The sequence below is a fragment of the Panthera leo genome, chromosome D1 (assembly GCF_018350215.1).
Source record: "Panthera leo isolate Ple1 chromosome D1, P.leo_Ple1_pat1.1, whole genome shotgun sequence".
Lineage (NCBI taxonomy): Eukaryota > Metazoa > Chordata > Mammalia > Carnivora > Felidae > Panthera > Panthera leo.
This window is the reverse complement of record NC_056688.1, coordinates 17,755,385-17,780,429: the sequence shown is the minus strand read 5'-3', so window position 1 is coordinate 17,780,429 and position 25,045 is coordinate 17,755,385. Positions and strand designations below refer to the sequence as shown.

General features: G+C 37.6%; 1 protein-coding gene across 9 annotated transcripts in view; it reads right to left on the bottom strand.

The window, feature by feature from the left end:
- Positions 1–25,045, bottom strand: part of ARHGEF12 (Rho guanine nucleotide exchange factor 12) — a 148,117-nt gene that overhangs the window by 76,948 nt on the left and 46,124 nt on the right. For 5 of the 9 annotated variants that reach the window (XM_042906888.1, XM_042906882.1, XM_042906883.1 and 2 more), the window contains exon 2: positions 955–1,075. The exons of 2 other annotated variants lie outside the window; for them this stretch is intronic. In XM_042906888.1, coding sequence (XP_042762822.1) covers positions 955–1,075 — 121 coding nt within the window. Of the gene's footprint in view, positions 1–954; positions 1,076–9,462; positions 9,500–11,948; positions 11,973–25,045 lie in introns of those variants that run through there. 2 more of the 9 variants (XM_042906889.1, XM_042906886.1) reach the window with 2 other exon arrangements.

Sequence of the window (25,045 nt, the reverse complement as noted above, 5' to 3'; positions counted from 1 at the left end):
CCCCTCCCCAACCCTCACAAGATATCTGGGTGCTGATTACTGCTCTGTTGATCTGCATCTACTACCCTTTGATCATAATCAAATCACAATTCTTGTTTATTTACGTTTGGCATTTATAACAGAAATCTAGAGAAAATACCATCGCAGGATTATCAGTTATTAAGAATATGTTCCAAAAGTAGAAAACAAAGGTTACATCTTTTCTTCTTGCAGTTCTATAAGCTATAAAGAACTACTGCATTTCCTCCCGGTTGTCTTTTTTAAAGAAATATTATTGGGGTTTCCTGATAAGAATTTGATGTTACATATAAACACTAAGTCTCTAAGTGTTCCCAAATTTCTTCCCATTCTCCTTTTCAGGTCTGTCCTTTCAGAAATCACCTCAACCTATGGCATTTTACGTAAAGACTATTTAGCCTGCGTAATAAAAACAGGCTTTCTTAAGAATAGCCATAAAATTTTTTTTAAAAAAGGTTATTAGTAAACACAGTAAGAAAAACAAAACAAAACAATGACATTCGAATGACTTTTATTTGTCATGGAGATAGTTTAGTTAAAAAAAGAAAAAACCCTCTAACATAAAAGTTTAATTACAATTTTCTTTAACTCCCACATAAGCCAAAATTGATCCAAAGAAAAAGACAAAGAATCTAAAAACTTCCGTGATAAGTGCACGTTAACTCACAACAAAGTCAGGGAAAAGGGGTTCTGGGGTAAAGAGCACATTGCTCTACTGAATGTACCAATTACAAACGATTATCAGACTTTTAGAAATAGTTCCTAAGAAGTCCATCCCTACTTGTTGGGGAAGTGGGGAGGTGGGAATGTTTTTTAATTTGGAAACAAATATAAAAGTTGGCAGGAAAGAATTCCCAGCTGAGTTTCTGCAAAGGATAATACCTGCAGTTAGCAACCTCAGCCACTCTTCCTGATAGCCATTACAGAAACTCCTACCCCAAAACAATGGCCGCTTGCGTCAGGGGCTGACTGCAACATCCAGGGAGATTCTGGTAAAGAATCCCGGAAGTTCCCAGACTACCGATTGAAAACCAGCTTCCTGAGCAGTTTTCTCTTACTAGGGAATGGAAGAGGAGGGGAAAGAAGATAAAAATGGAATGAAAAGATGAACAAGGACTACTGTACAGGAAAATTTGCTTACCACAATCTACTTACTAAATTCTTAAAGCACAGATGAAGAACAAACATTTTTAAATCACAATAATTTTTCTCTAATCACTAAATTGCAGTTAGCCCGACACCAGGCTGATGAAACGGTTCCGCACAAAATCCTCTATTTTCAAGTCCTTGTCCATTCTGTAACCCAAGCATAATAAAACTGACAATCTCCTCTAGTTCGATATTTATGTAAAAGAGCTATAGTTGAATGAAGACATTATATTAATGTACTTAATCAAACTGTACCTGGCTTTTGAAAATACCATATTGATGACTTGGGCATTTAGCCAACAATGAACATGTTTGTGCTTATTTACATACACGTGTATGTATTCTTCCAGATGTAAGACAAAGTCCAAGTACTAATATGAAGAACCATAATTTAAAAAGGAAACTGGGGTGCCTGGGTGGCTCAGGTGGTTAAGTTTCTGACTCTTGATTTCAGCTCAGGTCATGACTCAGTTCATGAGTTTGAGCCACACATCAGGCTCTGCGCTGACAGTGCAGAGCCTCCTTAGGATTCTCTCTCTCTCTCTCTCTCTCTCTCTCTCTCTCTCTCTCCTCCCACCCCCACCCCCACTTGTGCATGTGCTCTCTTTCTCAAAACAAATAAATAAACTTAAAAAATAAATAAATAAATAGGAAAGGGTTGTCAAAATTTGAGCCACTGGGATAAGGCAACTAGATGCCCTTACTTTTGATAACCTATATAGCAAGCACACTCATACGCCACAAATCCTAACCAAGGGCCTCAAGCTTATAATTACATTGACTCACTTGACTTCGGGATGCCTTTCTTTCTTTTTTTTTTTAACGTTTATTTATTTTTGAGAGAGAAAGAGAGAGAGACAGTCAGAGCACAACTGGGGGACAGGCAGAGAGAGAGGGAGACGCAGAATCCAAAGCAGGCTCCAGGCTCCAAGCTGTCAGCACAGAGCCCAAAGTGGGGCTGGAACCAATGGACCATGAGACCATGACCTGAGCCGAAGTTGGACACTTAACCTACTGAACCACCCAGGTGCCCCAGGATGCCAGTTTTTTTAAGTTTATTCATTTATTTTGAGAGAGAGAGCATGTGCAGGAGGGGCAGAGAGAGAAGGAGAGAGAGATAATCCCAAGCAGGCTCTGCACTGTCAGTGCCAGGAGCCCAATGCAGGGCTCAAACTCACGAACCTGTGAGATAATGACCTGAGCCAAGATCAAGAGAAGGATGGTTAACCGACTGGGTCACCCAAGTGTCCAGGATGCCTTTCTTACAAGTTCTGAGCTCTAATATTAAAGCCCCAGGTAGCAACACACAGAGGCCTCCCCAAAGTTTTTATTTTCACACTCCACCCATGTGTTATTACAGTATAAAGGGAGTTATGATTTGATAATTACATAAACCCTAACCAAATAAATATTTATTCTAGTAAAACTTCTAATTATAGCCAGGTTTAACTATACATATATACATACACATATTTAAGTATATAATATGTATACACACATACATAATTTTCTAACTGGGATATTCCTTTAAGTTTGTTAAACAGAATTTGTTGTAGATGAAAAAAGAATTGGAAAGGGCCGCCAAACTTTGTGTTTTCACATATTTGCTTATAATGAAGAGCCTATAAGAAGTCATTTTTCCTTTTTTGATTTTTGTGAGAAAAGAGCTAGCCTTTGACACTGTTCCTATGAGAAATGTCCCAAAAGAAAAAATAGAGATTATCACACTCAAACCTTAATTCCTACCCTCTCTCTCCTTCAAGGTAGATATTTTTTTCTTGGGGTTAGTAATGATGAAGAATTTGGGACTCTGGATGGTTCTTAATAAGGGATGACTGAAATGAGGAGAATAAAGTTAAGGATATTTTACCTACATTGTTGGATTGTGGTCGAGTTTTCATTAGCAAACAATGTTAGCTACTAAATTTAGAATTCCAAAAAATTCCATTGTAAGATACATCCTGACTTTAGCAGTGTTAAAATTCAGGGTGAAAAGCCTGTGTACCTTGGAATCCATGACATATAGCACTAGTTTATTGGAATTCATGCCAGTGAGGAGAGTTTCTAGACAAAGAACTCTGCAAAATAGGTTACAGCTAAGATAATTCTAAGGCTCAATCCTCATAAAATGATGGCAAATATCAATGCAAAAAATACAGTGTTCCCACAGTTATAGGCAATGAAAATCACGTGTGATCTCAAGGCCTCAGGAACAGGGATGTCTCAGAAAACAAAGAACAAGGTTCACATTCTAGTTTGAAAAGGCGCTTGCACTTGGGCAAGTTGCTTAACCTCTTTAACAATCATCTGTAAAATAATGATAATCCTACTACCTACCTTACAAATTTGTTTTGAGGATTAGATTAGAAAATGAGGAACATTAGATGAGAAGCACTGCCTAGCACAGAACAACCACTTAATGATTATTAGCTATTAGTTAAAATGCAAATAAAACCTGAACTTTAGAGACATAACTACAAATTAAGTCGAGGAGAAAAATAAACTTAAAGGCTAACAATATTCAAATAGGCTTTCAGTTCAGCAAAATCCACAGAAATGCAAAATCCAAAGCCAATGATGAAACCATAGGTTTAACGTGCCAAGCCATATTATATAAAATTAACGTCAATACTCAAGTTAACAAACTTCCCAGATGCTGCAGGGTAAAAGAAAAGATCAGGTTACAACCAAAACTTTTAATTTTCATGGCAAGTAGGGTCAGTGATTTTTTTTTTAAGGCTGTGAAATTGTGCTGACCATACCTGTCACTTCTTAGCAAGAGAGTGCATTATTTCCACATCGCCTTTAAAATATCAAAATGATTAAGGCATCCCGTGTCCTGGATATAAATTAGGTTTTTTACTTCTCTGTTTCTACAAAATGATTGAAATAGCCTAAAGTACAACACTTAAATTTGAAATTACTCCAACGTGAATACGAACCAGCTAGCTCTACTATTACATCATTTTTCACAAAATAACAAACAAAACAGCTAAAAGGGCATCTGTACCCATAAGTACCCATAAGTATAGGGATTTAGAACATACTGCTGACTTTAGCTAAACTGTTAATTCAAGCTTTAGATCTCTGGACAGTCAGATTCAAAGAACCAAAAGTGGTAATGACCACTACCACTCCTCCCCCTTCAAAAAACACCAGTCGTAGATCCTGTCACCACCTACAATTTATGACTGGCCTGGCTGAAAGTCACTAAAAGAACCAAAAATTATGGAAAGAACAAAAAAATAAAAGTCTGAAAATGACCTACCATTGTACCTTTTTATTAGGATATAGATCCAAAGCATGAAAAGTTGTTAGCTGAGCTGGCAATAAAACATTAGTTACATCAGAAAGACTCAAACAGAAGCTACAGCTGACAGGATGACTCATGGAGAATTTTTCATGGTGTTATTAGTTTTAAACCTCTGGACCTTGCAATACAAAACCACAAAATGACAAGGACCAAGGAGCTCAGTTCTGGTGTAAAATCCAAAAACAATTGTAATTGTAATGTAATGTAAGATCTCAAGCTAACTTCTTAAATATGGTTTGGTATACTGTCACTGTTACTGAAGAACTTGAAACACATGACGACCCTCAGTAAGTGGCTCTTCTTTCCTGGACGTACTTTGACAAATCAAACGGTAAATTCTAAATTATCTTAATTGCCTCTGTCAGATATTGTAAGCTGGACACTGGTTGTTTCGGAACTGAGAAAAGTAGTTCACAATTAACGTAACAGCTTATTTATTACAGGCTCTCATTTACTCATTGATAATCTGGAATAGTATCACTTTTGCAAATATTTCCTGTAAGGTTTCTCAATAACTTTCCTTTGAAATCATGAGTATCACCATTAACTTATACAGTGTCTTTTCAGACTTCAAATTACTCACTTCAAAAAACAAAGAGAACTGCCAGAAAAAAGTATGAGAACCTCAAACTACTTAGTTATTTGCATCCCATTCAACATCAGTCAAACCATCAAATCCATGATTATATGGATCTGGGCTTATATAAACAATAAACTGGACTCAACAGAATAATCTCATGATTTCTAAAATAATGACGATACATAATTTTCATTTGATAGTGATTAAAATCTCAATCTTGTTTCACGATTCCCTATTTCAGAATTTGTTTGGAGAAGTGGTTCAAGACGGCAGTGCCTGAAGATCCTAAACTGACCTCCCATGGACACAAAATTCAACAGCTAAAATGGAAGAATTTCCTCCGAAAAAGTTCTGTGAAAACTAGATGAACAGTGCCTCTACAACAAAAGATAAAAGGGCCACACTGAGACAGGTAAGGGAGGTGGAGACAGACATGCTCTTGCCAAAATGCCACCCCAGGGGCAGTGACCCACAATTGGGAGGGATCTCAAAAAATATGGAACTTTTTCCAGAAGGGTGAGGGGTTTGTGCCCCACATCAGGCACCCCAACCTGTGGGCCCTGCACCAGAAAGACAAGCCCTCAGAACTTTGTATCAACTAAGATTACATCCAGGAGAACCATAGAAATGTAGGTAATTAAAAAAAAATTAAAACACTCTTAAAGGTCTTGCAGGCAGACTCACTCACCTTGAGACCTAGCACAAAAGCAGCAGTCTGAAAAGTTCCTAGACCACATGTAAAGGAGACCGAATTACTCATCTTAAAGCAACTTCCAGAGAAGAAGGCACCTGATGGTTCTCTCTCCAAGAACAGAGTGTTGGCAGGTGCCATTTTTGTGATCACATTCTATCGTGCTAAGGCTGGCACTGGCGGGCACCGTTTTTATAATCTCCCTCTAGCCTGCTAGTGGAGGTTGGTATCCCCCTCTTCAGTGCCCAACTATGCCACAGCCAGGCAAACATCTCCTTCACCACCTCCAATGCCATAGCCATAGCTCCACCACAACCAGCAGGCATGTACAGAACACACAGGGGATGCCCTTTGAGAGCCTGGCTCTGGTGACCAAGGGGAACGCACTTCTGGGCCTCCGGGTCATCTCCTACAGAAGGCCACTCCATCAATACTAGGAGATGTAGCCGTTTTGCCTAATATATAGAAACGAACTCAGAAACTCAGGCAAAACAAAGAGACAGGAATGGGTTGCAAACAAAAGTACAAGACAAAAACTTCAGAAAACGATCTTTATGAAACACAGATATGTAATCTACCTGATAAAGAGTTCAAAGTAATGGTCATAAAGATGGTCACGAAACTTGGGAGAAGAAAAGATGAACACAGTGAGAACATCAACAAAGAGAAAGAAAATAAAAGGAGGTACCAAAAAAAAGTCACAGAGCTGAAGAATGCAAGAACTGAACTAAAAAATACACTGGAGGGGTTCAACAGCACCCTGGATGAAGCAGAAGAACAATCTGTGAGCTAGAACACAAAGCAACAGGACCCACCCAAACAGAGCAGCAAAGAAAAAGAAAAACAGAAGAGAAAATGAAACTTTAGGAAATGAAGATACGTAAAAGGACAGATGGGATAACATCAAGTGTAATAACACCCCCACTATAGGAGTCCCAGAAGGAAAAGGGAGAGGCAAAGGAGCAGAAAACTTATTTGAAGAAATAATGGCTGAAAACTTCCTCAATCTGGGGAAGGAAACAGACATCCAGGTCCAAGAAGCCCAGAGTTCTAAACAAAACAAACCCAAAGAAATCCACACAAAGCAATATTACAATTAAAACAACAGAAGTTAAAGATAAAGAGCCGGGTGCATGGGTGGCTCTGTCGATCAAGCATCCATCCGACTCTTGATTTCAGCTCAGGTCATGATCTCAGGGTTGGGAGATCAAGCCCCACAGCAGGCTCCACACTAGAGGGAGAGAGGCTCTCCCTTTCCCTTTGCCCTTCCCCCCTCTTTTGTTCTCTCTCTCTCAAAAACATAAATAAATAAAAATAAAGATAAAGAGAGAACCTTAAAAGCAGCAAGAGAGAAACAATTTGTTATGTACAAAGGAAACCGGTAAGGCTATCAGCAGAATTTTCAGCAGAAAATTTGCAGGCCAGAAGGGAATGACATGACATATTTAAAGTACTAAAAGAAAAAAACTTCCAACCAAGAAAACCCAACCTGGGGGGTGGGGGAATGGGAGGAGGATACTCTACCTGGCAAGGTCATCATTCAAAACAGAAGAACTAAGAATTTTTCAGATAAACAAAAGCTAAAGGAGTTCATCACCACTAAACTGTCCTTATCAAAAAAAAAAAAAAAAAGTTAAAAGAACTTCTTTAAGGTGAAAAGCAATGACACTAATTAATGACAAGAAAACACATGAAAGTAAAAAATCTCACTGGGAAAGGTAATATATACAGTAAAGGTGGTGAATTAATCACTTATAAAGCTAGTATGAGGGTCAAAAGACAAAAGTAATAAAAATATCTATAACTACAATAATGAGTTAAGGGACACCTAAAATAAAAACCTATGAAATATGACATCAAAAACAAAATGTGGGGGGGATAAAAATGTAGTTTTGGAATGTGTTCAAATTTAAGTTGCCATCAACTTAAAACAGACTATTATATAAATAAAGATGCTATTTGTGAACTTCACAGTAACCACAGAGCAAAAACTTATAGTAAATACACGCAAAAAAATGAAGAAAAACCTGTACATAAACGAAAAAAGGTTATCAAACCACAGGGGAGAGAGAAAGAAGAGAGGAACAGAGAGGAACTACAAAGACAGCCAGAAAACAATTAACAAAATGGCAATAAGTACATACCTACCAATAATTACTTTATAAATGTAAATGGACTAAATTCTCCAACCAAAACGTACATTATAGTTGAATGGGTTAAAAAAAAAGACTCATATATATGGTGCCTAAAGAGACTAATTTCAGAAGTAACACAGAAACTGAAAGTAAAGGTAGGGGAAAAGATAGTCCATGCAAGTATGAACTGAAAAGAAAGCTGATGTAGCTATGCTTTTACTAGACAAAATAAACTTTAAAACAAAGACTTCAATAAAAAGAAAGGCATTATATAATGATAAAGAGGTCAATCCAGCAAGAAGATATAACGTTTTTAAATATAACGTTTTTAAATAAATATGCACCCACTCCACCATAGGAGTACCATAGTAAATAAATATTAATGGACCTAGAGGAATAAACTGATAACAATACAATAATAGTAGGCATCAAAAGATGAATCATCCACACAGAAAATCAATAAGAAAAAACTGAACTAAAACAACACATTAGACCAGATGTCCTTAACAGATATATATGGAACATTCTATCCAAAAGCAACAGAATACACATTCTTCTCAAGTGCACATGGAATATTTTCCAGGACAGATCACACGTTAAGCCACAAAACAAGTCTCAGTAAATTAAAGAAGACTGAAATCCTATCAAGCACCTAGTCTGACCACAATGGTATGTATGAAACTAGAAATCAATTTTAAGAAGAAAACTGGAAAAACCACAAAAATGTGGAAATAAACAGTATGCTACTGAACAATCATGGGGATATCAGAGAAATCTAAGAAATAAAAAAAATGCCTAAACACAACTGAAAATGGGCACCTGGGTGCCTCCGCCAGTTAAGCGTCAGACTCCCAGTGTCGTCTCAGGTCATGATCTCGCAGTTCGTGGGTTCAAGCCCTGCATTGGGCTCTGTGCTGAAGGCACGGAGCCTGCTTGGGATATTCTCTCTCTCTCTCTCTCTCTCTCTCTCTCTCTCTCTCTCTCAAAAATAAATAAATAAATATTAAAAATTAAAATTAAAAAAAAAAAGACAACTGACATGCAGCAAAAGCAGTTAGAAGAGGACAGTTCATAGCAATGCAGACACACTTCAAGAATCAGAATATGTTTGGGGCGCCTGGGTGGCTCAGTCGGTTAAGCGTCCGACTTCAGCTCAGGTCACGATCTCATGGTCTGTGGGTTTGAGCCTCGCGTGAGGCTCTGTGCTGACAGCTTAGAGCCTGGAGCTTGCTTCGGATTCTGTGTCTCCCTCTCTCTCTGCCCCTCCCCTGCTCATGCATGCTCTGTCTCTCTCTGTCTCAAAAATAAATAAAAACATTTAAAAATATAATTTAAAAAAAAAGAATCAGAATATGTTTGTGAGCATAATAAAAATAAGAGGAAAAAAAATGTCCTCTTAATCTAGGATAGGCATGTTTCCGAACAAGATTTTACATAAAATACATTAAGATTGAATGTTCAAATTTTGTAAACTGAAGAGAGAACTGTGCAAAATTTGTTAGGACAAACTGCTTTGTGTAGATTTGCCAAAGGTCACAATTGTACTTCTGAAAAAGCAGAAAGTCTTAGCTTTTACCTTTTATATTGAGGTGTCATTGAGACAAACTCCACCATCAATGTGAACTGGAGAATTTTATGAAAATGTAAAATTAAAATATAAAATAATATGTCAAATAACATATTGTCTAGTATATAAAAAAGTTCTACTCAAAATACAAATTCTTCTGTACCACTTTAAAGCACATATATGATATATTTGCAGTTGGCCATTTTTATTAAAGAAAAAGTCTGAAACATCCATAAAAATAGCAGTTTGTAGCAAGGAATACCAATTCAACAAAAAAGCAAATTATAATAGATTTCTCTTAAATTTTCCTAAACATTTCTTAGCAAGTGCCAACACAATGATAATAGGAATCTTTTAGGAGAAGGAAAACCAGTCAGGATTTACACTGACACCCAAATCACAGAGTATTAGTCATGATCTCTGCGTACCTTCAGCTATTGTACTTGGTATGCACTCACTCCTTGACTACAAAGAAAGCTAATTCATATCATATCTAGACCACAAAGCTGAATAAACAAGGATGTACCCCCCAAAAGTCACAGCACAAGGAAACACAGGGAATGAGAAAAGTATAACCTTAGCACCCATATACTCTAAAAATGTGCACAATTTCTTTGAACCAAACCGACATAGACCTATTTCTTACAAAGAAATAAAAACCTCATATACTTTGCAGGAAGAACTCTAAGAGAATAAGGATTAAGGACGTTCCATGCTTTCTACTTATAATTGTTACAATTATTTAAGAAATGCATTATGAGTAAGCATTTTGATGACATATCATTACATTTATATGTCACACTTCTTAGTTGGTGAAATATTTCCATAAATAAATAAAACTTACAGGATATATGAATATAAAATATCAGTAAAGATAAGACTAAAAAAACTGATCATAGCCAATATCATTACAATTAAATCTTCTATATAACACACATCCCACCTTCATAAAAATGTCTCATTTTCTTCTAAGGAAATTCTTTTTTCATTAAAAACACTTTTACCAGCTATGTATACAATGAATGTTATAATGCAATTTTTCGTTTTTAACTAGAGACTTCTCTTCATAAATGCTTTCGTTCTGGCATCAAATATTACCAATTCTTCAATTCCCTTTAGCCATCCACTTAGTCTATCAAGAAACCACATTTTCTATGACAAATCTGAATACCCCAAACTTTCAAACCAGCACAAAGGAAAAAAGACCTCTGATTCTGAGAGGGAAAGGTGAGAAAATTAGTTATATGCAGGCTATCTCACATCTTCTTCTACAAGAGTTTTTCTTGGCCCAAAACTATGGAGTTAGAGTAGAGGGTATACAGTCTTATCGGTAACATGGCTCACCACAACACTGAATTTGGAAAGTTGGAGGGAATGTGTGTTTTAAATATTTTGACATGGTTCTTTACATCACTCCAGATCTGGGAATCATTTTTAATTCACTGACATTTAGTTCTATTTTCTTCTTTAGATACTAAAAATGTGACTTATCCCAACACACTTTCAACAGGTAAGACTACTGACATTAATTTCTAAATAGATCTATGTTACCAATAGTATTTTTCTAACATTTTCAAGAGAACTCCTCTCTCTCAAGGGACTGAAGAATTAGACTGTTATCTTTCCAAAAGTGTAGTTTCCTAGAAAGCAATAGTTTTCTACTTTTCAACATGAAGAAATATCCTCTTTATTCCCCCAAAAATATATGCACTAAAGTTTTAAAAATTAAAAAGACAAAATAGAAAATAAAAATCACCCAAGAGTTCAATACCCAGTATTTTTATGAATACTTCCCCCAACTTTACTAAAAATACAGACTTTTCTATTTGTATATAGTATAGCTACAGTGTAAAAGTTTCTTTTTGTAACAATTACAGCATATAGGCCATACCGTTTGGTAGACTTTTTAACTAATGAAACATTGACATAATTTTACATCATTAAATATTTCACTACAGCACTGATTTTAAATTGTGCTGCACACAACCTGAAGGGTTCAAAAGACGTCCCTCAGAGAGCACAAGTGGGTAGATGGGAGGGAGTTTTAGGTTCCCTGCACATCAGAGCTGCTTAGCTTTTATTTATTTTATATTCTGAGCTTCCAAGTAAGATAAAGATTTGAGAAAGAGATCTCTAAACAAATAATTCCTGATAGCTACAGAGTGCTTTGAGATAGGCTATTCAATTTAACCAATTATCTTTTGTAAATATTTGGACTAGGCCCATTTTTTTTCAGTATAACAGGCATTGTTGTAACAAATAACCTTGTAACTCAAATTAGGCACTCCCTCTTGATTTCTTCCTTAGGATGAATTTATCTATAGTAAAGAATCCACATGGGAGTTTGGACTTGAAGAGGAGTTTGTGTGTGTGCCAGGTAAAGAGAAAAGAGAGGACACACTATTCCTTTAGCTCAATCCCGTGGACTCATGCCTAACCCTTATGGAAAGACACAGCAGCAAGAAGCTAATAAAGGAGACATTTTGGGAACAGACCTTGTAAGACAAAGGGCCAGAGTAACATTACGTTGGTGTTCAAGTTGACAAAATTTTTCTCACTAAATAGACGAAAGAGATTCTTTCTGTTAAAAGTGAAAACAACACAGAGGAACCATATAAAAGCCACAAATTGAATAAATACCAAAAAGCTGTATTTATATTTTCTAATTATAATACCAGAGTTACATTTGAAAAACAAGTAAACATAGATGAGGAAGATGCATTACTTACTCAGTGTGGGAACTGCACATAAGTGCATACAGAGATTATCAGTTCCCCTGCATTAAACGTGAAAGCAACCCCTAAACTGGGCACTACCACAATTGTTATAGGTTGAATTGTATCTCCCCACAAAGGTACATTGAAGGCGCACCTGGGTGGCTCAGTAGATTAAGTGTCCGACTTTGGCTCAGATCATCATCTCACAGTTCATGGGTTTGAGCCCTGTATCGGGCTCTGTGCTGACAGCTGAGCCTGGAGCCTGCTTTGGATTGTGTGTCTGTCTCCCTGTGTCTCTCTGCCCCTCCCCTGCTCACCTCTTGTCTCTCTCAAAAATGAATAAACTTTAAAAAATTATTAAAAAACCAAAACATTGAAGTCCTAATCCCTAGTACCTGTGAATATATGACCTCATTTAGAAACAGGATCACTGCACATGCTTTGGGTGTCATATCTAAGAAGTCTTTGACTAACTCAAAATCACAGAGATTTTCTCCTATATTTTCTTATAGAAGTTTGAGAACTTTCCAGCTTACTTTCAGGTCTTTTGACATATTTTGCAATAATCTTGGTATAAGGTGTGAGGTATGGATAAAAATTTATTTTTTTTATATATGAATATCCCACTGTTCCAGCATCAATTGTTGAAAAGACCATCCTTTCTCCACTAAATTGCCTTTGCACTTTTGTTAAAAATCAGTTGTCCGTATAGATGTAGGTCTATTTCTGGGATACCACAGAAGTGAAGTTCCCTTCTTATCACACATCAGGGGGTGTACAACTGGACTTGTCCCTTGTAATCATGTAAGCATGCTAACCATGATCATTTGGTCAAGGTAGGGTTTACCAGACTTCTCCCTGCAAAGTTACATTTTTTCAATTTTCATACTCTATTCTTTAAAAGCAGGTCACTAAATCCAACCAATACTAGGGGTTAGGAAGATTAAGCTCCATTTCCTGGATAAAGGAGAATGTACACAGGCTATTTGGAATTCTTCCGTAAGGAGTATTTCTGTCTTATTTATGCAATCATTTATGTCAATACTGAACTCATATGTATTATTTTATACTTGGAATTCTAATCCAATACATTACTTATTTTCCTGCTCAAACAGTTTCAGCTTAAGCCATTCACAGGTATTTCAGGTCGGCACCTGTTTCCTTTTGATATGTCCCCAGCTTTTTTTTTTTTTTTAATGTTTATTTGTTTTTGAAAGAGAGAGACAGAGCGAGTGGGGGAGGAGCAGAGTGAGAGAGAGGAAGACAGAATCCCAAGCAGGCTCCAAGCTGTCAGCACAGCACCCAACGTGGGGCTCGAAGTCACGAACCATGAGATCATGACCCGAGCTGAACAGACTCAACTGACTGAGTCATCTAAGCTCAGCCTTTTGTTTTTTGGAGCATTTCCTTGCTTCTGGCACTATAAGCTGCTCCAGACTCCTCTTTTATTTTCCCTAATCCAGCCTTGGAATCAACCATTTCTCCAATGAGCTATTTACTGGGGATTGGTAGTTAGAAACCAAGATCTGGGTTCTGGGTGTGCTTCCTGGTATTTCTATGCCTCCTCAGCAGACAGAACTAGAAAATCAAAAATTGCCTCAGTGTCTATCCATATTTATGTATATATTAAGCTAAACATGAGTTCACACTGATGTCTATAATTCTAATCCAGTACAAGGTTCATTGATCTTCCCTCCTTGCTTAACTCCCCTACGTGACAATGAAAAATTAGCTTCCATCTACTCTGTACTCACAGGATAAACTCCACTTGGTTATAATATATTGTTCATTTTATATGTTTATATATATGTGTGTAAATGTGTATACATATGTGTGTATATACATACAACTGTGTGTATATCTGCACATACACACATGTATTTTACATGTTCATATATGTGTATGCATATATAATACATACTTATACCTTACATATGTTTGTATATTGGTAGACTTTTTAAAATCCCAAACCATATTTCATCTAAGTTGTTAAACTTATTGACATAAAAGTATTCATAATATTCCCTTATTATCCTTTTTTTCCCCCTTTTTTTTTAGAGAGCGAGTGAGCATGCGAGAGGGGGACAGAGTCATAAGGAGGCTCCACGCTCATCACAGAGCCTGTTGAGGGGCTTGATTTCATGACTCTGGGATCATGACCTGAGCCAAAATCAAGAGTCAGACGCTCAAATGACTGAGCCACCCAGGTGCCCCCTCTCCTTATTATCCTTCTAATATCTGTATAATCTGTAGTGATGTCACCTCTTTTATTCCTGAGAATGGTAACGTTTGTCTTCCCTCTTTTATTCCTCATCAGCCTGGCTAGAGGTTTAACAATTTTATTGATATTCTCAAAAGAAACAGCTTTGCTTTCGTTGATTTTCTCTACTGTTTTTCTGTTTCTACTTCATTGACTCCTACTCTGATCTTTATTATTTCTTTCCTTCTTACTTTGGTTTGTTGTTTCTTTTTGTTTGTTTTTAATTTACATCCAAATTAGTTAAAATATAGTGTCATAATGATTTCAGGAATAGAATTTAGTGATTCATCACTTATATACAACACCCAGTGCTCATCTCAACAAGTGTCCTCCTTAATGTGCTTCTGCTTACTTTGTTTTTAATTTTCTCTTCTTATTTTAGTTTCTTACAAAAGAAGTCGACTTTAGACTTTTCTTCTTTTCTAATAGGTGTTTAATGCTTTTTAAAGTAATGGTTTAGTGGCATCCTGCAAATTCTGATAAATTGTGGGTTTTTTTTTCATTTAGCAAAAAATAATTTCCTACTTCCCCCCCTTCTTGTAAGCTTATTTATTTGAGAGAGAGCAAGCAAACAGAGGAGGAACAGAGAGAGAGGGAAAGAGTATCCCAAGAAGGCTCCATGCTGTCAGCGCAGAGCCCAATGCAGGGCTCAATCTCACAAATCATGAGATTGTGACCTGAACCAAAATCAAGAGTTGGATGCTTAACGGACTGAGCCACCCAGTTGCCCCCATTTCCCTTCTGATTTCTTCTTTCACCCATAGGTAATTTAAAAGTGTGTTGTTTACTTTCCAAATATTTGGGGATTTTCCAGAGATCTTTCTTTTATTGATTTCTAATTTAATTCCACTGTGGTCAGAGAACATACTTTACAGGACTTGAATCCTTTTAATTTACTGAAACTTACTTTGTGGCCCATAATATGATCTATCTTAGCAAATGTTCCGTGTGTACTTGCCCAAAAGGGGAAAAAAAAAAAAAAGGTGTACTATGTCATTGGCTAGAATGTTCTATAAAATGCAATTCGATCAAATTGGTCAATGGTGTTAAGGAATCTATACCCTTGCTGATTTTCTGTATACTTCTTTCAATTATTGAGGGATACTGAAATCACTGATAACAATTGTGGATTTGTCTATTTGTCCTTTAAGTTATATCCGTTTTTCTTTCATGAACTTTCAAGCTCTGTTATTAGGTGCATAAAAGTTTAGAACTGTTATCTCTTCTTTTTTACTTGATGCTTTTATTATTATGTAATGACTTTTTTTATCCCTAATATTTTTGCTCTGAAATTTACTTTATCTGATTTTTAAAAAATTTTTTAATGTTTTTATTTATTTTTGAGACAGAGAGAGACAGAGTATGCAGGGGAGGGGCAGAGAGAGAGGGAGACACAGAATCCAAAGTAGGCTCCAGGCTCTGAGCTGTCAGCACAGAGCCCTACGCGGGGCTCGGACCCGTGGACCGTGAGATCATGACCTAAGCCGAAATTGGATGCTTAACTGACTGAGCCACCCAGGCGCCCCCGACTTTATCTGATATTAGTATATCACTATAGTTTTCCTTTGATTAATATTAGCATGGCATATCTGCTTCCATCCTTTTAAACTGTATGTGTCTTGGGGCACCTCTGTGGCTCAGTCGGTTGAGCATTTGACTCTTGATTTCAGCTTGGGTCGTGATCCCAAAGTCGTGGGATGAAACCTCCTGTTGGGCTCCACACTGAGCGTGGAGCCTGCTTAAGATTCATTTTTCTCTCTCTCTCTCTCTCTCTCTCCCTCCCTCTCTCTGTCTCTCTCGGCGTCTGGGTGGCTCAGTCAATTAAGCATCTGACTTCGGCTCAGGTCCTGATCTCCTAGTTCGTGAGTTCGAGCCCTGTGTCTGGCTCTGTGCTGACAGCTCAGAGCCTGGAGGCTGCTTCCAATTCTGTCTTCCCGTCTCTCTCTCTCTGCCCCTCCCCTGCCCCTCCCCTGTTCGTACTCTGTCTCTCTCAGGAAATGAATAAACATGAAAAAAAATTTAAAAAAAGATTCTCTGTCTCTGCTTTCTCTTCCACTCGCGTGCTGTCTCCTCTCTCTCTCTCTCTCAAAATAAAAAAAATAAAAATAAACTATATGTAAGAGGGGAAAGTGGGTGATGGGCATTGAGGAGGGCACCTGTTGGGAAGAGCACTGGGTGTTGTATGGAAACCAATCTGACAATAAACTATACTTAATATAAAAAATAAACTATATGTGTCTTTATGTTTATTAAGGTGTGTTTCTTGTATGCTGTATATAGGTGGGCTTTGCAGTTTTATCCAATCTGATCACCTCTGCCTTTAATTGGGGTGTTTAAACAATTTGCCTTTAATGTGATTATTGATATGTCTAGATTTAAGCCTATCCATCTTGCCATTTGCTTGTTTGTCTCATATGTTCTTTGTTTCCCCTTTTCATTTTTTTTTTTTTTGCTTTCTTTTGGATTAAATTACCTTCTTCAATTGATTTTTGAAATAATGTTAATAATCTGTTAACTTGTCACTCTCACTCTCACTAGATCTTAAATTATCTGAAGGTGAGGGCAGTATTTTATCTGATTTTGTATTCTAATTAACTAGTTCGTCACTGAGCTTATACTTGACAATTCAATGTATGTTTAATAAATGAATTCATTCATTCAAAACATGTTTATTTCGAATTATAGAGGATATAAGGGCTTCCCAATCCACACCACAGCCCTCCTTCTAACCCCAATTCTATTCAGTTATCTACCACTTTCCCCAGAATGACTCAAGGAAAGATGACCCCATTTGCAGCAACAGAGATGGGCCTTTTTGCACTGAGTGGCAAATGCATTGCTGGGTAACTGGTTCAGAAAGAGACGATGAGAATAGAAACAAAGTTTACTAAAAACATCTGTGGAAGTATTTTCTTACTCTTAAGAAAGAAGATGAAACTTCTTTTCCTCTCTCCCACTGGACAGGAATGAGGAAGAAAGCAGCCCTGACTGCTACTTACTTAGCATCCATCCTTAAGAACTAGTTTAAGATGATGCTGACACTAATGGCAACAGTGGACAATTAGAAAGAACCTGGGCTCTTGACACAGGTAAGCCATGAGATCAAAAATCCCTGAGCCCTGGGGCGCCTGGGTGGCTCAGTCGGTTGAGTGGCCGACTTCGGCTCAGGCCATGATCTCGCGGTTCCTGAGTTCGAGCCCCGCGTCGAGCTCTGTGCTGACAGCTCAGAACCTGGAGCCTGTTTTGGATTCTGTGTCTCCCTCTCTCTGCCCCTTCTCCGCTCATGCTCTGTCTCTCAAAGATGAATAAACGTTAAAAATAAATAAATAAATAAAAATTTTTAAAAATCCCTGAGCCCTACCTCTAGACTTCTTTTTATGTGAGCCAGTAAATGTTCTTACTTCTTAGATTTCCTGTTAACGGGCCACCAAACACACACTAAGTTACACAAACAGCAATCTGTGCCATGCACTGTTCTAGTCACGGGAGATTTACATCTATGAACAGATAGAGCCTCTGCTCTCAAGAAGCTTACATTCTACAGGAAGACAGACTAGACAAGCAAATAATTGTACCAAATTGTTTCAGACAGTGGTGAGTGCTATGAGAAAAATAAAAGACACGTGACTATGACTAAATGGGTTAATTCTGTTTATTCACAGAAGACTTCCAGGGCATTTGACCTGACACCTAATGAGGTGAAAGAGCCAGCGATGAGGAGATATGGGGCCAGAGAATTATAGGCACAGGAATAGTCGCACAAGGTTCACAAGGGAGAAGCAGCTGAGTGTATTTGAGAAATACAAAGTCCAGCGTGGCTTGAGCATAGAAAATGACCGAGAGTAGTAATGAGATGAGATTAACAGATACAGGGGACCAGATAATGTAAGAATGTGAGCCATGTCAACAAATCTAGATGTTATTCAAAGTACAATGGAAAATTAGAGGGTTTTAAGTCATGATCTGATTCGTGTTTTAAAGGAGCACTCTGAAGAATGAATAAACCTTCATATGCCATAGACATGAACACCAAGAAAGTCTGATTCAGTCTTTGTTTACAGTAACAGTGTATTTTGCCCCAAACATCAAATACTTATGAAGCACCTAACATGTGAAGAACACCAAAGTTTATAATGTGACATGTTCTGTCATGTATGAATTCCACATTATCTTAAAGTTAGACTTTATTAAAAAAAAAAAAAAAAAAGAATAAAATGAGCACAGGAGAGGTGGGCTGTTAAATTTTTGTCTATATAATGTCTGAAACTCATAGACGTAACTTTTTCTAATTTTAAGTGTAACATGACTGAGAGGCATCTGGTAAACTTAGAACTATAGTTCAGCCATTTAGTGTCTGCCCAGGCAAGTGTTTCAGTCCTGTTCTAACACAAGTATTTGGATTTTTCCAAGAGCTGATGTCAGGGCTTTTCAGAGAGACAGAACAGCATTTACAGGCCAGAGAAGGAAAAAGGGTTTCCCCAGCAGCTATGCTCAATGTGGCCTTTGTACTGTTCCACTGCTAACGGCAGGAAGACCCCACTAGATAAAGCTATTTAGTTCCTGAAAAAAAATTCTACCCGGGGAGGGTGAAGGAGGATGAATGGCCAGACTCCCCATTAAGGGAACCCAGCTCGGTTTTCTATCAGTGCTCCAACCCAAATTTAAATGAGCTCATCATCAGAACAAATGTTTCTGAATTCTTAGGAGGAAAAAAACATTCTACTGAACTTGTATTTAAAGAGGAGATGAACCGGCTGGAAATTGTAAGTCAGAGAGGTGAAGAATAACACAGTAAGCTGTTGCGTATTTCCTGGGGTTGGAGTCCCTGCAAAATACTCATTTGGAGAGAAGGATTAGTTGAGGAACACTCCATACCTTCAAGTCCACACCTGGGAGTTAAAAATAATGCTAGACAAATTGTTCCAACTACGTGTCCTCCATTATTCAGAAGAATAACGATTAACAATTACAAGTATGATAATAATAGCTAAAACTTACCTGACTAGTTTCACTGGAGTTAACATATTTATATTACATATAATATATATGTATATTATATCTTATATATATTAATTCTAACAATAATTCTAAGAGATAAATACTATTTTTAGCCTCCTTTTTTAACAAAAAAAAATGTGAGGTTCAAAGAGGTTAAAGTAACTTATACCAGTTACATATCAGTAGATGGAGCACCCTTGATTCAAAGCCTCATGGTCTAGAGTCCCTGCTCTCAGCCTCTAGACCACTGCCTTCCCACAAAACACTATCTTCCCTTTGTATAGTTTTTTATAGTTGACCAAAAGTTTTCACGTTTTCTCATTTCAGTGAGAATCAGAAAATTAGATGTGATATAACTACAAAATATTTAGCTAGAAAGGTGTTCACACTCTTTATATAGTTTCAGGCAAAGATAAGCCAATATAAACTGGTTACAAGAGAACTCCCAATCCCACGGAATCTGCGTGTCCAAATCCCAAAGCTCAGTGGAGAATTCAGTTAACATCTACTTGCCACGTAGGCAACTTGCCAGCTACGCATCATAAAGGAAACCTGTTTCCACCTGAATGTGTTTCTTCATGGCGACCGTCTCACAAACCACCGGTTCCTTCAATAAATATGCATGAAATTCCAAGTAAAGATGAAAGATAATAAAAACAATTTTACTCCACCAGCCTTCCTCGACACTAAAAGCAAAGAGAGAAGGGGGAAAAAAATCCATCTTCTATGAAAGAAGGACATGATTATAACCTTAAACCGCTAACTACAAAACATACTTGCCAAATCTATTAAATTCTGGATCTCTACCAAAACAGTCTTGGTACACCTGAACGGGAAACTGCTTTCCCTAAACATAAAGATCACAGATCTGAAATGAAGATCTAACTGTCCTTCTTTTAGGAAGTCAATATCCAGTTTGGGGAAAAAACAAAGGAGAAGGGGACTCCGTAGAGACTCAGAACAACAGGAGGAAGTAAAATTAAAAAACAAAAACATGCTGACACATTCCTAGGTTTATGATACTGCTGGAGGTAAAGTGGAGATAATGAGGGAAAGACAGAGCACCTGCCATCAGAACACAACATAGAAAATCCTGTAACCAAGAACTTTGCTGTGAGCCACATAGGTCTTTTGAACACAGACAGAAAAGAACAGTAAGTAACAGAAAAAAGGAATAGTTAACAATAACAGCTAACATTTATTGTGCATATAGCATGTACCAGTAACTGTTGTAACTGTATTACATATATTAACTAATCCTCAGTAAATACTATTATTATCCCTGTTTGACAGATGAAGAAACTAAGGCACAGAAAGATTAAGGAATTTGCCCAAAGTCAAACAGTAAGCAGAGAAGCTGAGACATGAACCCAGACCTTACAATTCTTGTTCTTAATCACTATGTAATCTTTTTACAGGTAAAAAGAATATTCAAAAATATACTAGAAAAAAATCCCCCCAAATACAAAATAATTGAAATCTGAACAATACACCATACTCTAAAAACAGACACAAAATAATCAACACTAACACACACACTGCTAAAGTTATGAAAATATAAGATTTTTAAATAAAGAGTTATATGACAACAGCATTTTTCACAGAACTAGAACAAAGAATCCTAAAATTTGTGTGGAACCACGAAAGACCCCAAACAGCCAAAGCAATCCTGAAAAAGGAAAGCAAAGCTGGAGGCATAATTCCAGACTTCAAGTTATATTACAAAGCTGCAGTCATCAAAACAGTATGGTACTGGCACAAAAACAGACACATAGATCAATGGAACAGAACAGAAAACCCAGAAATAAACACACAACTAAATGGTCAATTAATCTTTGACAAAGCAGAAGAGAACACCCAATGGGAAAAGGACACTTCAATACATGGTGTGGGGGAAACCGGACAGCAGTATGCAAAAGAAAAACTGGACCACTTTCGTATACCATACACAAAAATAAATTCAAAATGAAGTTAAGACCTAAATATGAGACCTGAAATCATAAAAATCCTAGAAGAGAACACAGGCAGTAATTTCTCTGACATTGCCCATAGTAAAATGTTCTAGATAGGTCTCCTGAGGCAAGGGAAACAAAAGCAAAAATAAACTATTGGGACAGTATGACAATAAAAAAGCTTCTGCACAGCAAAGGAAACAACGAACAAAACTAAAACACAACCTATGGAACAGGAGGAGATGTTTGCAATGACTTATCTGAAAAAGGGTTAGCATCCAAAATCTATAAAGAACTTATAAAACCCAAAAAACAAACAGCCCAATTACAAAGTGGGCAGAAGACATGAACAGACATTTCTCCAAAGAAGACATCCAGATGGCCAACAGATACATGAAAAGATGCTCCATATCACTCATCATCAGGGAAATGCAAATCAAAACTACAATGAGGTATCACCTCACACCTGTCAGGATGGCTAAAATCAACAACACGAGAAACAACAGGTGTTGGCAAGGATGTGGAGAAAAGGGAACTCTCTTGCATCATTGGTGGGTTGCAAACTTGTGCCACCACTATGGAAACCAGTATGGAGGGTCCTCAAAAAGTGAAAAACAGAACTACCCTATGATCCAGCAACTGCACTACTATTTACCCAAAGAATACGAGAACACTAATTCAAAGGAGTACATGCATTATCTACAACAGCCAAGATACGGAAGTAGCCCAAGTGTCCATCAACTGATGAAAGGATAAAGAAGACGTGGTATATATATACAGCGGAATATTATTCAGTCATAAAAAGAATGAAGTCTTGCCATTTGCAGTGACATGGATGGAGCTAAAGAGTATCAGCTGTCAGTATCAGTATCAAAATAAGTCAGTCAGAGAAAGACAAATACCACATGATTTTACTCATATGTGGAATTTAAGAAAAGAAACAAGCAAAGGGGAAAGAGAGAGAGAGAGAGAGAGAACCCAAGAAAGACTCTTAATTACAGTGGTACAAACTGATGGTTACCAGAGGGAAGAGGGTAGGGGGATGGGTGAAATAGGTGATGGGGATTAAGGAGTGCACTTGTCATGATGGGCACAGGGTGATGTACAGAACTGTATTACTATACAATTACTATATTGTACACCCGGAACTAATATAACACTGCATATTAACTAACTGGAATTAAAAAAAAAATTTTTTTTAACGTTTATTTATTTTTGAGACAGAGAGAGACAGAGCATGAACGGGGGAGGGTCAGAGAGAGAGGGAGACACAGAATCCGAAACAGGCTCCAGGCTCTGAGCTGTCAGCCCAGAGCCCGACGCGGGGCTCGAACCCACGAACCGCGAGATCATGACCTGAGCTGAAGTCGGACGCTCAGCCGACTGAGCCACCCAGGCGCCCCTGGAATTTTTTTAAAAATTATTTTTTTAAAGTTATAGGAGTACCTAGACAAAAAAATCTAAGTCTTATGCAAGTAGGAAAGATTAAGTTAGCTTAAGATTTCTCCACAGTAAGATTCCATATGCCATAATATAGGACTCCAGTGTAAGAGATAATGACACAATGTCTAAAATTTCTTTAAAAAGTTTCTATGTATACTGGAAATTAAAATATAAGGAATCTTTAGAGAAATTAAGGATATAAAGCACCTATGAGCCCTTCTTGGAGAGGGGAAAAAAAACCTACTTGAGACAAAATCCATCCAATAAAAATATCTTCAAAATAAAGAACTCAGGAGCCATAGTAAAAGGATTGAGGGTGAGCACTGGACCAATTAACATACAGAAACTAATAAATACCTGTAACAAAAGCCATTCCTACTGCCATTCAATAAAACATTAGTATCTCCTCAATGGAGAATTTGTCTTAATTTTGTATCCCCACTATATCTTACACTTACACTTCTGCACACAGTATCAATAAATAAATGCTTTTTAAAATGATCATCTGATACATTAACCACCCACTCATGCCCCCTCCCTCTCTTGCAGGAATATAAGCTCCATGATGGCAGGATCTCTGGTTCACTGCTACATTCCTGGGCAGTGCTAGATACAGAGCTCAACAAATATTTGTCTGATGAAATAATGAGTATTAGACTCAGGAAATGGACTTCTTCTATCTTCTGGGCTTTAAACAACTGCTATTTGGGCATATTCATTTAGATATACCACTGACATCCCAAATTCAATAAATTCAAAACTAAATCCTTACTCAGCCTCTCAAAACTTCTTCTCCATCTAAAATAAATAGATCTCTGTCCACCTACCTGATCTAGTTAGAAATCTAGAAGTCATCAATGACACATTCCTGTCCCTGCTCACACCCAATACATTCAACTCTCCATCCATCCAACATTACTTATTGAGCATTTACTGTATACCAAGCATTGTTCTAAAGGTTGAAGACACAAACTAAAAAAGTCTCCATTTTCGTGGGTTAACATCCATCATTGCATTCTACTGATTGTACCTTCAACACATATCTCAGATTTGTTTATTTCTGACCTTTGCCACTGGTAGCTCAGAGCTAGCCACCTTGTCACAAGTTTATACTATTGTAATAATTTAGGGGCACCTGGGTGGCTTGGTCAGTTAAGTGTCCAACTCTTGATTTTGACTCAGGTCATGATCTCACAGTTCGTGGGTTCGAGTCCTGCATCGGGCTCTGTGCTGGCAGTGCGGAGCCTGCTTGGGATTCCCTCTCTCTGCACCTCCCCTGCTCTCTCTCAAAATAGATGAATGAACATTTAAAAAAAAAAGTCACTTGAAAGGTCTTGCCACTTCTACTCTTGCACCATCCTCCAATTCATTTTCCTATTCAGGAGCCATAAAATTTCAAAACACCAATCTTAGTGAGTTCCTCCCCCACTTAAATTCTTTCAATAACTTCCCAGTGCACTTAAGAAAAAAAATTCAAACACCAAACATGACATGCAAGACCCAAATATAAAATACAGCTCTTCTTACTTTTTTTTAATGTTTATTCATTTCTGAGGGCCAGAGAGAGACAGAGGGTGAGTGGGGAAGGGGCAGAGAGGGAGACACAGAATCTGAAGCAGGCTCCAAGCTCTGAGCTGGCTGTCAGCACAGAGCCTGATGCAGGGCTCGAACTCACGAACCACGAGATCATGACCTGAGCTGAAGTTGGATGCTTAAGCGACTGAGCCACTCAGGTGCCCCAAGCTCTTGTCACCTTTCTAATTTCAGCTCCTCCCACTCTCCTGGCTCACTATGCCTCAGCCAGTGGCCTTCCCTTAGTGCTTCGCATGCTCCCCCCAGAAAGGGCTATCTTGCATGCTGCTCTATCTGGGAAACTCTCCCCACCAACCTAATTCCTGAATAAACTTTAGGTCTTTGCTTCAAGGTTGTTACCTCAGAAAGGCCTTTCCTAACTTCTGTTACCCAATTTAAATTGGGTTCCTCCTGCTATTGCCTCCCACAATTACCCTGTTCTCTCTTTTTTTGTTTGTTTTTACATTCTATAATTATATTGTGTTTAATGTTGGTCTATATCATCAGCTCTAAATTAGACATGGTAAATTCAGCACCTGGCACAGTTCCTCAAGGTGTTCAATAAATATTTCTTGAATGAATTAATACTTCAACCGAGGAAAAGAGACAAATGGAGAAATTCTAAGCAAAGGAAGAAGCATATACTGATG